Consider the following 16,871-nt stretch of genomic DNA (forward strand, 5'->3'; position numbering starts at 1 on the left):
AGGGTAAAAAGCGTCTTCCAGAAGAGCAAGAAAAAACCAGCAAGGCGTGTTTGGTCTGCACAGGCCCTTTTGTAAGTTAGCCCAGAAGGCAGCCTAAGGCTCCTGGAGCACATGCAGGATGGCAAAGCCATTTGCTAGAGAGTTGTTTTTCCCCTGGCTGCCACTGAAGCAAATCAACTCAAATCCTTCCTGGAAACCTCCAGTTAGGGAATAGGCACCATATTGGAAAGGGCTGTTGACTTCTATGTCCTGGAAGGAAAATGAAGTAAGGAAAGGAGAATACAGAAGTCAGTCCTGGTGGGACGTGTTTCCAATGAGGGATCAAGTTACAATTTTGTGAAGGTGAACATAAAATTGAAATTTTAGGAGTATAATATTTTGTCTTAGGCATACAGCAAATTAGATCACCATTTCTGCACATTTCTTCATCAGTGCTAGCTAGATCTGGCTCTCTCATTTTGTGCTTTACAGTTTGAGAGTGCTGTGGAAAGTCTGCCTTCTGCAGAACTCCTGGGGCAGCCAGCAGGAAATGTCAGGTGCAGTATAAATACAATGGTTGGGCCTTCTGCTTTGTGGCCATTCACACGTTTCATATGTGAACAAATTCTCTTTCCCTTCTTCATTTGCCTCACAAATATAGAGATTTTAGTGATATTAGTTACTAATATTTATTTGAACACTTTGAGCTGCCACTCTCCAGCTACACTTGAAATGCATAATGCAAAGGTGAAAGTAACTGCATAGTATCCCTGTAAGATGGGTACACACTGTTGCCTATAAAACAAGGAGAAAGCCCAGGAAGATTTAAAAGCTGACTCCCTTGAACTGAGGGAAAGGTTCCCGTAGATTTAACAGGGTGTAGATCCTTAAGGACTTGGTTAGACTCACACCAGACTAGATTCTGGATCTGTGAGTAAAGACCTGATTTTCTTGACTTCTAGAGTGCGACTTTAGCTCAAGTATCATCTATTCTGTCTCTTTCTGTATTTTGTGTAGGCAAGACTAGGAGAGACTGGAAGTGGTAGAGTTTTCTTTGCAAGTATGTTTTACAACACATAGCTTTTTCAAAGTTGCACACCTCTGCTGAAGTGAAAAGCAAGTGAATGTCTTCAGAATTTCACCTTCGCTTGCCTAGTGTCACGTCATCTTTGCTATGATGGATGTTTTAAGAGCGAGGAAATTAAGAGTTTCTGACAGCGCCTACAAAGAAATAACAGCTAAACTGAAAAAGCGTTACAAAACCTTTTAAGTCATCATATAGTGGCTTCCAAAATAAAATTTTGTATTTATTCCATGCCTCCAATGAAAACAGAACTCACAAAGAAATAAATAACTAAATTCATCAGTTTTATTGGTGTGTGTTTAGTGTGGTGAATCGCCATCTAGTGTATTTTTAAGACATAGCATAATTACATGGATAGCATAATTACATGGATCATTTTAAATCAATGTAGTAAACAAAGTATCCTGAGCTCAACACATTTTCTAACTAATAGCAGTGCATCGTTTCATTACTGTTTTTCCATAAACGGTTAAAGTAAAAAGTAAAATTTACAGGAATCAAGAGCTAGCTATTTAGAGAAGGACTAGCAAGTGAGACCTTAGAGATGAGGTATGAGATACATTCATCAGCTGATAAACTGGAGGACAAAGATTATAATGAAAAAAAAAAGTTTACAATCTCTTTGCCAGCAGAGGCAGAACACTCATTTTAAAAGTTGCATAAAATCATGGGGGAGAAGGGGAAGAGACAAAAACAACCTGTTTATTCAAGCTGGTTTGCATTAATTCGTCCAGCATCACAAACTAGACAGCTTCCAATACCTGACTGTTTTTAAATGTTTTGTTTATTTATTTATTTCAGATGACTGATCCCTGTAAGTCTGCATCTGATTTTTCTTCCCACTGCCTGATAAATCATCATTTATCATGAGAATATTTGTTAAATTATCAATTCCTCAGTGCTTGCGGATTCTCAGGTCACCTTGCAGATCATTCCATGGATACCACAGGCTTCTTGCATCTCAGATTATTTCATATTATGATTCTATAAACCAGTGTGAAAACGAACCACCAGAATATTTCAACTTTGCAAGTGATGTCTTGGATAAATGGTCACAACTGGAAAAGGTAGTTTCTTTTACTTCATGGAAATCTCAGATGATGTAATTCAATTTTGCTGATGGATGCTGGATAGCATTAGCTACAGAGTAGAATTTAGTATTTTCTTTGTCAGAAATACAGGTATCACTTATGAAACTACTTGCCAAGGATGATTTACTTAATCTGGAGATAGTTTGGGTTGTATTAAATATTTTAAAGTTTGACTTCCTATTTTAATTTCTTCTGTTGCCTTTTAGGATGGAAGAAGACCAGCAAATCCAGCTTTTTGGTGGATAAATGATGAGGGAGAGGAGGTGAGGTGGAGCTTTGAAGAACTGGGATTTCTGTCCAGTAAGGCAGCTAATATACTCTCTGAGGCATGTGGTTTGCAGAAAGGAGACAAAGTTATAGTAGTTCTCCCTCGGGTCCCTGAATGGTGGCTGCTGAATGTAGCCTGTATGCGAACAGGTGAGTAACCTTACCGATTTTGGGGACAAAAAGAAAATAAATAGGAGAGATGTGAAAAACACACTAAATTAATTTAAAAAATTTAAACAGGAGTGAGGCTGCTGTGCCCAGTACATTTCATCTCTTTGTACAGCAGAAGAATTGGCAGCACCTGCACAGTGGCTGAAGCCATGTTGTACTAGGTGCTATGCAAACACCAATCAGTCAAATCACATCCTAAGTTGAAGCCAGTGGAAGCTGAATGCTTACAATCTAAGGCCAAATTTGGACAGTCACATTATCAGTGTGGACGTTTTTAGTGCAGTAAATTATATACCCAGACCATTTAACAATTCAGTATAATATATTGCAGATTTCAATCTTTTCATCTCTCATATGAGGAAAGGCTGAGAGAGCTTGAACTCTTCAGCCTGGAGAAGAGAAAACTGCGGGGGGATCTTATCAATGTGTATAAGTATCTGAAGAGAGGGTATAAAGAGGATGGGGCCAGACTCTTTTCAGTAGTGCTCAGTGATAGGACAAGAGGCAACGGGCACAAACTGAAACACAAGAAGGTCCATCTGAACATGAGAAAAAGCTTGTTTACTGTGAGGGTGACTGAACACTGGAACAGGTTGCTCAGAGAGGTTGTGGAGTCTCCTTCCTTGGAGATATTGAAAAGCCATCTGGACACAATCTTGGGCAATGTGCTCTAGGTGACCCTGCTTGAACAGGGGTGGTTGGACTAGATGATCTCCAGAGGTACCTTCCAAACCCAAACATCCTGTGATTCTATGATTTGCTGTTAGTTTTGCAAATTGTTAGGAAGAATTTGACCCCATTGCATTTTTAGGAGAAATTGGGTTGAACAAAATATTTGCTAAACATCCGTGATGGAACAATTCAGCATCAACAGAGACATGACTAGGTGATTTTGTCCCACTTCTAAGCTCTGTGACTATTGCAGGTTACAGACAGAACTGAGATTGAGGAAATCTAATTCTATTGATCTATCCAAGATTTCCTGCATCATGACTTGGACATGTCATTCAGAATCTCAGTGCCTCAGATTTCCAGTTGTAGAACTTGATAGGTACCCCTGAAGGTGCAGGATGACTGAAATCAATCATTTAGAACAAGTCTACTATAATCCTTGGGAGAAGGAGGTATAGAAACCCAGTACCTTGATCTTTTTCCTCTGAAAACTTGATTTCAATCACATTGTGCCCATTATCCAAACCCACATTTGTTTGTGTTATAAAATTAATCCCCACTTGAGGGATGTGTTGACTGAGCTGTGTATTTAAATACTTAAGATACCTGACTTCCATCTGTTTATCCCAGATCAGAGGTATTAATTCCTTATTGAAATGAACAATAGCTTTATCCCAGATGTAAATATAATCCAAATGCTGCCCTCATTCATATACTCGATTAAGTATATAATTGTCTCACCACTGACTTCCTGAGTTATGGATCATAAAGAGGGTTCTGAAAAACACTCCAAATCTAGATCTTACTAGTGGTGCAGATACCTTTAATATAGATGATGCAAACCCCAGCATCAGTGTTGCAGATTTTGGGTGCTTTCAGAACCAGCTAAGATCTGGCAGGTTGGGTCTGCCCCAGGTCATTCCTTGGCTGCAAATTTACCCAAGTTCTGCCTTTGTATATGACTTCTGTTTTTCAAGGAATAAATTCTTGGCAGGTAACTCAACTTTCCTATGGCTAGGGTCATCTCATATAAACATAGTAAGGAGGAATGGTCATTTTTCTAAATTGCTTTTTTTTTTTTCCCCCAGGAATTGTCTTTATTTCAGGAACATCCCAATTAACAGCCAAAGACATTTTATACCGACTCCAGGTTTCAAAGGCCAAGTGCATCATTACCAGTGATACACTGGCACCTGCAGTGGAATCTGTCATACCTGACTGCCAGTTTCTGAAAAGCAAAATAATTGTATCCAAAGGCAGCAGAGATGGGTGGCTGAACCTCAAAGAACTCTTTGCGTGAGTATCAGCTGTCTTATCAGCATCCCTGTGAGACGAAAGATGCTGTATCAATCAGGTGACATTGCTGAGTTCTAGAGGAATCCTTTGTTTTGGAGTTCATTTCCAAAATACAGACGAGTTAAATCTTTGCATCCCTCTGCAATCCATTCTTCCAACACACTTTTGGGGAGCTGGGTTCAGGTCTGTCAGCTTCTCCTGATTCAGCAGTCTGTCAGCTTCGAAAACCTTACTGCTTCCACTGTGATCACAAAGCAAGTGCACGGAGTACTAATCTTGCAAACAGTCATTTTGTGCCTGTCTTCTAGAGTGCAGCCTAATGCCTCTTGAATTTGACCAGAAGATATCTGTTGCTGACTCTGGGTGCCCAACTGACATGGTGTCAGTTATTTCTTGGTGTCAGTTATTTCTTGACAATCTTGGTAGCCCAGACAGTCTGGATTGCTCATCAGTCTCTTGAACTTAAATGATATAATGTATGTCTAAGACCGTAATCAATGCCTATATATGGCCCCCATTGATTTCAGATTGGGAGACTGTGTGCGTTGAGGCAGAAATTCTTTTTGCATCTACCTGCTGTTAGCCACAAGCACTTTGAGAGCCCTTACAAAATAGTTATAGGTAAAGACAGTGGAATATGCTCTAGGTGCTCACATCTTGAAGGTTATGGTATACAAAGCACATTTGTCACTAGCAGAAAGTCCTCTGTCGCTCTTTCCTGTGATACCTGGTGCAACTGTTTGTTTTGTGAGCTTAAATAATTTTGGACCAAACATTTTCCTATTTATCTCCTAAACTTTAAAAAATATTGCTTCCTTTGCAAAAAAAAAAAAAGTTCAAATAGTAATTGTCATATACTTTCTCTTCTGAAGGATGACATCTGCTAACCATAAATGTGTCAAGACAAGGAGTCAAGACCCAATGCTGGTCTATTTTACAAGTGGAAGTACAGGCTTTCCAAAAATGGTGGTGCAGTCCCACAGCAGTTACGGCATTGGATTTACTGTCACTGGCAGGTATAACTTACAGTTGCTCCCAATGTCCTGATTAAGTGGCATGATCACAATTAAATGAAAATGTGACAGTAAAAACTCCAGTAAATGCAGATATTTTGTGAGTGCAGGATCATACTTTTTCCTCACCTTGCCCCTTTCGCAGTAAAACACTGGTTATTAAAAGCTTTTTATAGATTCGGTTGAGATCATCAGCCACAGTGTTCCATCATTCACAGGGCTGACTGAAGAGTAGCAATCAGGACAACCTGCTTATAGCAAAACCAGACAAAGTTGAATTCTTCAGTATTACAAGGACATTTCTGGAAAACTAAAGCCCCTTGGACCATAGCCTTATCTGTTAAAAGTCATAGTTCATAGATTCCAATCTATAACTGAGCACTGCTTTGCTTTCACTGAATATCCTTCCCTCTGATTTATGCATCCGAAGGAGTGAGAAATATCATGAAAACCAAAGAATATATTTCCCAAGGCATTCTGAGTTGGAACTTGGTAGTATGGAGTCAATAGAAGTAATTTAGTTAGTTTCTTAGAAAAATAAGCTGTGATTTAGCTGATCTCTGCAATCTACAAGGTGGGGAAAGCCTCCCCCAAATGGTACGTTCAGTTTTTGTTCTGGAACCAGATTCTGTAATTCAAGCCATGGATGTTTTGCGCTATTCTGGAGTAAAGCAAACGTTGGAAATGTTGAACAGGAGGGAATGAAGGGAAATGAGAGAATGTTTAAGATTCCCTTTATCTCTTGTGAACTTCAGACTTTCTGAAGACTTTTCTTGCTGACACCACATCTTCTAAGGGAAGCCTCCTGTTCTTTCCTTTAATTATGCTGTGACCTATGCTCAGGTCTCTCTCAGTGTGTGAAGCATTTTTTTTCCTCTCTGCATTATCAGGTACTGGATGAACTTGACTCCCTCAGATATAATGTGGAATACCTCTGATACAGGTTGGGTAAAGTCAGCCTGGGGCAGTGTTTTTGCTCCATGGATCAATGGATCATGTGTCTTTATACACAATATGCCTCAGTTTAAGCCAGCAATTGTCGCAGATGTAAGCATAACATTTCATACTGTGGGTTTTATTTCCATTTTGCAAAACTGAAGCAATCTAGCTGGACTCCAGTGCATACCTACTCACTGCTCTGTTTGTAGCAGCATTCATGGTACCTCTCACATCTCTCTTCTAAAGCAATTGTCCCTTCGTTTGATGCCCAATAAACTAAAGGAACAAGTGGTTTCCCTCCTGGTTAGGCCGTGTGACACTGCTGCAAAGTGGGAGAGATGTGATGTGAAAGATGGAGGATAAAGTGAGCTCAAGGTTACTGCTGTCCTGTCCCACACTTAGCCTAAAGCTCACTCTGAGTATGAACTTCCAGCCTGTTTCAGGATGGGCATGGGTCAGTACTCAGAGTATGACATACACCTGAACTGGGGCCCTATTAACCTGAATTTTCAATGAGTTGCCAGCATGTCTATTCCTCCTCTCTTGTGTTTCTCAGAACCAGTCAGTTGGCCTGTTCTCCTCAACATCAGTCTCTTCTGTAGAGAGGAGAACCAGTCTTCTCCAATACAACTGGAAAAGCTTCATTCTAGTTCACTCTTGTCACTTAGCATTGAGTCTAGGACATAGTTGCCCCAGGAAGCAGAAAACAATCTTAACTAGAACCACTAGATGCACTCAGTGGTCATACATTTCCATGAGTGGTGTTTGTTGGGGGGAAAATATTTTATTTTCTACAACAGCAGGACTGACTGATAGAACTACTCCACATTCAGGATCTCTCATTAAGAAACAATCATTCTCTGTATTGAATGTTGAATTTATGTTGCGTTTTTATGGGTTTCATTTTGCAAACGTTTGAGTATGTAAGTCATGTTAATCACTCACATGTTTGCAAGGTCAGATCCACTGTTGCCTTTTTCTTTCAACAAAATAACTTTCTCTTTTTCTAGACTCTCTCAAGATACCCCATCACCACCTTTTGCACAGCCCCCACAGCCTACCGCATGCTGGTGCAACATGGTTTGAGCAGGTACTGCATGTCTGTCTACTACAGGGGTAGCAGAGAGAGGCTGGGATATAATGCTGTGACAGCTGTGGCTGTTTAGTTCCTTATGTTGCTTTGTTTTTTCAGTTAAAAGAAAGCTAATTAGAAAAATTTGCTCTCAAAGGAGAAGGCTGTGTTCTGAAGCATGTGAATAGCTAGTCATACCTTAGGCCATTCAGGCTCCAAGAATAAGTCTTTGAAAAGACAGCACAATGGAAATAAATGAGTTTTTTAAAGTGTCGCTTCATCTGAACTTAGAGTTCGCAGTTAGCTTTAAGTTAGCAAGGGTTTCAGGCAGCACTGGATCAGGGAATTACTGGAGTACAGTGGAGTTCCCAGATACCTGAAGATGAAGTGAGCTGTTAGAGGACTTTCACGTGCTGAGAGTTATTTAGCAGCTGTTCCCACTGACCTGTTACTTTATAAAATTTTCAGTTCAGGAGAAATGCTCAAAATGATTTGTAAGCAGTTTTCACACCTTCAGTAATGTACTTCTTATTCTCACACAGGTCTTTCATCTAGACGCAAACCAACCTTGTTTTAGTATTGAGCCCAGGCTCTATGTTGCTGGTATCAGATCCTTCAGCCTTCCTTTTGCTCTAGAAAACTCTAGTTGTCTTATTTAATCTTGGATGCTGGCATATAGCCACATATAGAATCTGCTTTCCACCAGCATCTGATGTGCTTGTCCAAATCTTTTCTACTTTTTTGTCAGCTCTCCCAAGAAAACACCTTTGCTCACTCTCTTTCCAACAAAATGTGTTAACACTTTCTTGCCTGGACTACTCCAGAGATAAACCACCCTGCCCTTGCTGGTGACATGTGTAGTCTAGGATCCTAATCCAGGACTGTGTAACAGGATGATTATTGTCATTTCCAAAGTAGCTTGTGAAGTTTTAGGCATGCCAACCCTTTGAAAGTTGAGGGAGGCTGCCCAGTTAAGACCATTCACTGCTTCACTGCTTTTTTCAGAAGTTAAGAAAATTATTGTTGTTTTCTATGCCTCTCAAGCTACAAGTTCATGAGTCTGAAACACTGTGTATCTGGAGGGGAACCACTCAATCCTGAAGTGATGGAGCAATGGAAAATCCAAACAGGCCTGAATATCCATGAAGGTTATGGCCAGACAGAGACAGTACGTTTGTATTCACTCCTGCAATATGCCCTTTCAAAGGTAACAATACTAAAGGCACAAAGTGCTTGATAAATCAGTGGAAAAGGTGAGAATCATTTACATAAACTTTTGAAATAAGCTCTGTATAATATGATTATATAGTTCCAAAATCAGCTAGTTGCAGCTTTTTAAGGTTTATAGGAAGTATTATGACTATGGAGTCCATCCCCCTGCACAAACCATGCACAAATCCTGATCAAATAACTTCATCATCTTTGTTTAGACAGCAAAAATAAAAAATAATTTGTTCTGGGTATCAACTTGCCCTGTCTGGGGTTCTAGTGGAAAATATTAAATCAGCTCATATCCAAGATCTCTCTGTAACTGATCATAACAGAGCTACCAAAAGTCAGATTTAGGGCATTCTCTCAGCTCCTGATTCAGTCCTTGTCAGGACACAGTCACGTGGAGGAAGTGTTTTGCCTAATCCAAGCCAAGGATAAAGTTTACAAGATGCTGCATAAATAAAAAGATTACTATCTATTGTGCAGGTGACAATATGTGCCAATGTGAAAGGAATGAAAATTAAACCTGGCTCTTTGGGAAAAGCCTTGCCCCCTTATGATGTGCAGGTATGTTGCTACATTACATCTTCTGAGTTCAGCTGCAGTTGTGGGTACATGAGTAAGAGAATGCTGGCTGTGCCCCTCTCTGTCTTCCCTGTGTGATATCACAGATATTTCCCTGAGCTAATCCAAGCAATAATGATATGTCCTTTCTGCAGATCGTAGATGACCATGGGACTATTCTCCCTGCAGGAGAAGAAGGCGACATTGCTGTCCGAATCCAACCTAAGCGACCGTTTTGTCTGTTCTCTCAGTACTTGGTAAGTTTGAGTTGGCCTGGCTGTGCCTGTTGAGAATCTCAGGAGAGACCTAGTGCAAAGCTCTGTTGACTTACTGAATCCTTATTGAGCAGGATTTCATCCAGTATGTTCACAAGGTCTCACTAAGTTCCTTGACCACTTTGAGCCTGCTCCCCCATAAAGGTTGCTGTAATACACTGTGAGCTCAGGTAGACTCTCCAAAGGGCAAAAGAAGCATCTTTTTCCCTCATACAACCATCTGAGACACCTACAAATTGATCTTTTAAATCTTTAAAAATTACACATTTCAGTATTTCTGGTGTCAGAGCAGGTCTTTGTCTAATTACCTATCACACAGATGATGTGCACAAGATGAGTGGCACAAAAACAAACTACAGCACAAAACCATCAAGTGTAGATAATCTAATGGCTTTGTGGTAGTGGCGTATATAACCTAACATGACTATTCAAATAGGACTATTCAAATAGCCTGAAAGTGGAACAGGCTAAAAAAATGTGTCAGAAGAATGGCTGTTTTGGTTCAGGTCAAAGGTCAATGTAGGTTAGTATTCTCTCTGGTGGTGCTGAGTAGTAGCACATACTTAAGAAAAAACTAGGATCAGGCAAATATAAAAATATTCTTCTCCATTGCATTTGGACCATCATGCTGAATAACCTTTAGGGAACCTGTCCATGTGCTTAATCCTCTTCTGAACCAACATAATATTTGAGTCTCTCTAACATCCCCTGTCCACAATTGGCACAAATTAATTGCTTGTTGTGTAAAAAAACATATATATATACTCCCTTTGGTTCATTAAGTCTTCCATTGTCAAGCTGTTTTTCCTGTACAATCTAGCCCCGATAAATCAATGTAGTTAATGAAGCTTTTCTTGAAGATCACCTGGTTTGTGCTTTGGTCTTGAAAGTCAGAAGTGAAGAGTTTCCATTGACAAAAGGTTATTGTGGAGATCCCCTGCAATAATAAATCATTTATCTAAGGAGAGTAGGTTATACACTTAAATAATTTGCTGTGATGGATGGGCATTCTGATGGAACACAGCCTTTTTTCTTTAGAACATGAATACACATCTTTTCCAGCTCACATATTTCACTGCAAAACTGCTAATTAATGTGGTTCTGGTTTTTTAACTAAAGGCATAAGAGAATAGCTATAAAATACAGTCTTGATCGTTTTTAGCACCACTGCAAAGTGAGAATTAGATTTCACTAACCATTAAATAAATATTTTGAAATGTTGTTTGACTGTTGTCAGGATAATCCAGAGAAAACTGCTGCCACTGTGCGTGGAAATTTTTACATCACTGGGGACAGGGGGATTATGGATGCAGAAGGATATGTCTGGTTTGTTGGAAGATCTGATGATATAATTAATTCCTCTGGGTAAGTCAGTTGCCTTCAAATTTGCTCATTTTCTTGTTAATGATGATCTGTTTTATCACAATATTCAGTTGGGAAAGTCCGACTGAATGGCTAGCTTGCTACTGCTGTCGTATCTGCATTCTCTTCTAGGTATCGTATTGGTCCATTTGAAGTTGAAAGTGCATTAATACAACACCCTGCAGTCTCAGAGTCAGCTGTTGTCAGCAGTCCCGATCCAATTCGAGGGGAGGTAAAAAAAAAAAAAAAAAAAGAAAAAAAAAAGAAAAGAAAGAAAAAAAAAAGTAGAAAGAATTGCATTTTACTCTAAGCATCAAGTTCCCTATGTGTACTAGGCTTACCTGGAATTAAATATGTTGCAGATTTTGAAATTAAAATAGGTTAAAAAAACCTATAGGTTTAAAAAAAACATGCCCTGACAGATTTTAGAATTTCAGAATTACTTCCCTGTTTGCAGAGTTTGATATGGAAAAAAAGTTTGCATTTTCAGATTTATTGTGGCATCTTTTTGTCCAAGAAATTGTATTCAGGATTTTATTTCTCTCTTTTTGCCAGTAAGCATGTGAAATGATATCCAGAGGGTGTCATTTTTCTTCTTAGATTTCTCAACTTTGCAACATTTCTTTGAGCTCTGGAGTGAGATTTTCAGTTACTTTTTTCTGTTCTGAAACTTTTCAAAAGTTTTAAAGAAGAAGAAAAAAGTGGGAAAAAAAATTAGCAACCCCCCCCATAATTCAGATTATATCCTTCATTGTATTGCATTCTGTAACAGCCAATAGAAAGAGAAAACTAAAGAAAAAACTCAAATTTTCACATTTCTGAATTTTGATACTGAGTTTTGGCAATAAAAATATCCCTTTATTCCCACATCTGGAAGTAACAGAGTCCCTTAACTTTTATGGTACAGGTAGTCAAAGCCTTCATTGTTTTGGCTCCTGCTTTTGTATCACATGATCCAGAAGAACTAACTCGTGATCTTCAGCAGCATGTCAAAAATGTGACTGCTCCTTACATGTATCCAAGGAAGGTAAGTACACCACTTTTCCCCATCTTCACCATAAAAAGACAGGTCTTCTAATTGTGCCAGAATTTGAACTGGTTTTGTCCTGCCTCAGCTCCTTTGTCAACTGTTTTCTGACAAACTCTCCAAACATAATTAAGTAAAGTAAAGATAAATAAAAAAGTCTGTTGTAGCTGTAGCCTTGGGTTCGCTGTATGTGCTAGAAAGGACCCAAAGAGAGGAAATGATGTGATTTTTCTTTGCCAGGTTCCAGTCTTCCTCTCATGGTATAATAGGGTTTTCAAGGGGCTCCAATAGACAGGGCATTCAGTTCTCACCAGGTCCTCCCTTGAGCTCTGTTCAGACTCCCAGCCAGAGCAAGAGAGAAATTCCTACTGGCATCAGGGGGTGGAATCCATCCCTTATACCCAGGAAAGATGCCAGTAACTCCCTGACCCAACAGCTTAAGTGCTGACCTCTTTGGGGTTGTGGTACTTGCCCCTGCAGCTGCCTGCACGATATGGCTAAAATGTACAGTAAGGAATTTCAGTGTCCCAGCCCAGGCTGTGCAGCTTCCCACCTTCCTACCATGGCCATAATACAGGTGTGTCTTTCCTTGCATCTCAGAGATTACTCAGAATGTATTTGGCTAAAAGTGATAATTTTTGCCATTCAGATTGAGTTCGTTCAGGCTCTGCCAAAGACTGTTGCTGGGAAAATCCAGAGGAAGGTTCTAAGGAACAAAGAGTGGGGAAGAGCATAACGTGATCCAGAAACTGATGAGAAAATATTTCTGCCATCCATACCAGCCATAGCACAGCATTTGGACTTGGCATGTTATCATTACCCAGAGCCCTAAGAGAACATATGGAGAACAAGCTATCAAAGAAACAAAAGAAAGGAGACAACACTCATGACTTTCATTGAAGAATAATTCCATCATGGCTATAACACAATATGTGATTTTAGGACCACTTTTGCCATCAATTTATAATTTTTCAGAAAGGAGAGAATACAAATAATTAAAAAGAATAAGGGAGGGAGATGGGGAGATTTGGAAGTGTACAAAGGTTCCGTTTTTTACTAGAATTAATATAAATAGCTTCCTTTTAAAAAAATGTCCAACTACAACATTTTGACAATTACAAATAAATGAGAAATTCATAAAAGTCTTTGTCCTGTAATCAGTATCAGTAGTGATGACGCGGTATTCTCCCTTCAAAAACTGTCACTGAAACATTCCCAAAGTCTTTTGGGGTGGAACGAGAAAGACATATTTTCAAACTACTTCTCTTTGCCTTGATGAATTCATAATCTAGTTAAATGGTTAAAACATGAGCAAAGAGAAGAGACAAAGTGCTTTGGGTTAAGGTGCAAACTGCACACACTTTACACCAATGTAAATGATTACAAGAAGTAGTATTGTACTGCCTGGTCTGTTTTATACGATGTTCTGTTCTCATCACTTCAAAAGAAGCAAATGACAAGTAGAAAGGGCTTCTCCGCAAATCATTTTTGATTGGGTGTCCAGATTTCACCTCTCCAAACAAAAGCTAATCTTTACAATACCTCTTCTGGGAAACACATGTCCTGAAAGCTGAATGAACCAGTGAAGAAGACCAGTGAAGAACCCTGGCAGCTCTCAGTCTGTACTGTTCATAGCAAACAGGTCAGGAATACGTGTTGTTTGTCTCAATGGTACTAGTCATTGAGAAAAAGCAATTGGTACTAAATCAGGAATAATCATTTCTGATTCTTGCAGTATTCAGAGGACTCTGTCATTACTGGATCTTTCCCTCAACATTCTTATTTCGTTTTCACGTCTAAGTTTGGAGGTGAAAAAGTGTTAAAGCTGTTGAAGGCACTCTCTCAGCAAAATTTTGAAGATATTTTTGTGGATCCCTAGGGAATCCTGAATTTAGAATGTTTTCCTCTTGCCAGTCTTGAATACTGTTTCCAGTCTTAATACTCTTCTTGAATATTCTTTATCTCCTCTTTTCTTTACCTGCTGTTGTATAGATTTTGTCATTACAATGCTGTTAAAAATCTATATATTATAGCTAAATCATAGAATTAAAGCAGACTAAGAAATAGGTAATATCTTACTATTATTAAAAAGAATTATCAAATTTATTAAGCTTTGCTATTACAGGAATGAAAGAGGATATGTTCTTTTTCAGTGTTAAGAGTGTTGATCACAACCTCAAAGAAAGGTTACATTTAACAAAAAGCTTGGTTTTTTTACTGCAAGCTCTTTTTTTTTAAGAAAAAAACAATTAAAATGAATATATATTTCAGAATATTACATAAAAAGAACCTCAATAATGTCCATTTTTGGTGTAGAATTTGGGGGATATTTAAAAGACCACCTTTCACCAACAAAACCTTTTTAGATTAATATTTTCCCACCAGCTTCTTTGTTAGTAGAGTTTTGATTTAAAATGTAAGTACAATCTAAGTTCTTAATTTTCTGCTCCATAAACTGATTCTGAAGTGGATGGTATACCTAATTCTGACATGGATGGCATGGCTCTCCTATATACCTGGTGTTGTGATCCCTCCAGTGTATGTACTGTAGTTATCTGAATGTTTGCGCTGGGTTTTAATCAATTTTGCTGTCCGTTCCCTGTATCAAGCACCCACACAGGAACCTGACTCTCTCTGTCAAGGGGAAAAATTCTCTTAATGCTGTTAACCTGGTTCTTTTATTTTTAAGGGGTTTATTTGTTGAGTTGAGGACTCCTTTACTTTCCCTCATTGTCAAAAAGGGCACTTAGAGACATAATAACAGTTTTTATATCCATGTTCTATGATTTTTGTTCAGGAGTTATAGATTTATTTACAGCTGGTCAGTATTTCTCCATCACCCTTCTCCATGTAGCCTTGGCAATGCTATGAATTACTATTGGTTTTGCCAAATTATCTGTTCTGGAGGGAAAAAAAGGGGTCCAAAATTTGAGAAAAATGCCATTTTCTGTGTGATGCTCTTTATTCTCTTAAAACAATCTTTTGAATGTATTCCAATTTTATATCTTTAAGAAGGCTTTGTAAATCTAAGCAAAACACTTTCTTTTTGGTCACTGAAATATTTAGTCTGAATCAAATTAATTGGTTTTAGTCCAATCAAGTTTTGCACATTTTTAATAGTTCTGAAGGTGCAAGTAGCTCTATTCCTGCCTGAACCTCGTTGATAACCATGAGCCAATATTACTGGGGATAGGGAGGCACAGCCGGGGTGAGGCAGCATTGACTCCCAGGGGAATGCTTGCGAGCCCTGGCTCAGCCCTTTCCATCAGCCACTGTTGCCAAGACCATGTTTCTCTTTGACCTTGCTGACTCCAGGGTCAACTAATCCTTGTCTATTTGCATATATACGATATTCCACTGCGTTGAATGTACATTGGCAAAACTTGGGATTCGGGCATGAAACCAGAGTCTCTGCCATTGTAAAAGCTCCTTGTTAATGATATGAATTTTCCTTTCCTCAGCAAATTAGAAGTGAAGAATCAGTAATTCTTGTGAGGGTGTCTGGTATTACTATTTTCAGTGATGATAATGAATGATATTGCTAGTCGTGAAATGTTTTATCATGGGGGAAATGATCCTGCATTAGACTGCAGCAGGTCCTGTCTAAGTACAGGACAGTTCCTGTACTGCGTATATCCAGTAAGTCATGCTTTTATTGGGAAAGATACTCATCACTTCATTAGATTTCAGTGCCTCACCAAAAATTACAATTGTGACAAGACAAATAACCATTCTGCATCCAGCCCACCAGATTTTTTATGCTGTCAAATATCACTGAAAAGATTAAATTGTGCAAGCTCTACATATTTGAGTTCATTTTCGTGATAGGCAGATTAAATATTACTATGACAGCTCCTGCTGAGGAATAAGGAAAGAAACAGACTGATAGATTAGTTACTTTGCCTTGGGGAATAAAGGTTTGACCAAAACTGAGATCAGTGTAAGAGGTGCTATAGCACACGGTGGCAAGCAGACAGCTTATGACAGTGACAGATGGTGGTGAAAAAGTTACAGGCACATCTGGGCAAGGTGAGTAAGGTTTGTCAAGGAACTGATCCGTTCCACAGCAGCAGTTTCATTTGGGGATGTCTCCTAAAGGTAGCAAGTTCATAAATGTGATGTAGAATGGCTAAGCTGGATAAAATGATGATCACAGTGCCATGAACTAACATTTCAGTTGTAAGACAAACCCTGGGGTCGTCTTGGCTCTCACCCTTTGGGCATTTTCCAGCTTAGTCTGGCTGCTCTTGATCTGCTTTGAGAAGATTGCCACCATGAGCCTGGGGAGCTAGAAAGAGTCGGTCCCAGGTATAAAGGGCTTTGGGGAATGTACCACATCAGAGATGTGAGGGTAAGTGGTTACGGCTGAAGATAAGGGACAAGGGGTGAGTACAGTGCTGAAGACAAAAAACAGGGACAAAGGCAAAACTCACTCTCTTTGCAACTTCTCTCAGGCCAGAGACGTTCCATGTGGAAAAGAATTAAATCAAGAGCATACCTATAAATGTCTTTTTTTTTTTTTTCCTAGTTAGTGGATAGCTTCATCCTTTGTGAGAACAGGAAAGAAAATTAAACCTGTATATCACCAGCCACTCACTTAACCTTGTATTGATCCTAGTTACTTGTGCTTAATGGTTAAAAAAAGAAAATCAATACATGGGCCCTGGTTTTAGATTTATCATGGGCCTCCAGGACTGTGCTGGCTCCTGCTCCCACTGCAGGGTCTTCCAGAGAGGAACCAGGTTTTATTCTATGCTTGATAATGTTCATGGACATTTACCAGAAGCTGCTAAATAGCATTAAAATCTCAGTTTGGCAAGGTCCTGAAACAAGCTTCCAGACTGTTG

General features: G+C 39.1%; 1 protein-coding gene across 1 annotated transcript; it reads left to right on the forward strand.

Annotated features, from left to right (window-relative positions):
• The first annotated feature begins 1,929 nt into the window (after nt 1–1,929).
• Nucleotides 1,930–13,117, forward strand: LOC106491314 (acyl-coenzyme A synthetase ACSM4, mitochondrial-like). The gene is made up of 13 exons (XM_013950878.2): nt 1,930–2,130; nt 2,361–2,571; nt 4,353–4,560; nt 5,433–5,576; nt 6,464–6,620; nt 7,523–7,602; nt 8,629–8,752; nt 9,283–9,363; nt 9,516–9,617; nt 10,873–11,000; nt 11,130–11,229; nt 11,905–12,024; nt 12,674–13,117. Exons 1-13 carry the CDS (start codon nt 1,930–1,932, stop codon nt 12,758–12,760), a joined length of 1,743 nt encoding a protein of 580 aa, XP_013806332.1. The 3' UTR covers nt 12,761–13,117.
• The last annotated feature ends 3,754 nt before the right edge of the window (nt 13,118–16,871 follow it).

Source organism: Apteryx mantelli, chromosome 16 (genome assembly GCF_036417845.1).
Source record: "Apteryx mantelli isolate bAptMan1 chromosome 16, bAptMan1.hap1, whole genome shotgun sequence".
NCBI lineage: Eukaryota > Metazoa > Chordata > Aves > Apterygiformes > Apterygidae > Apteryx > Apteryx mantelli.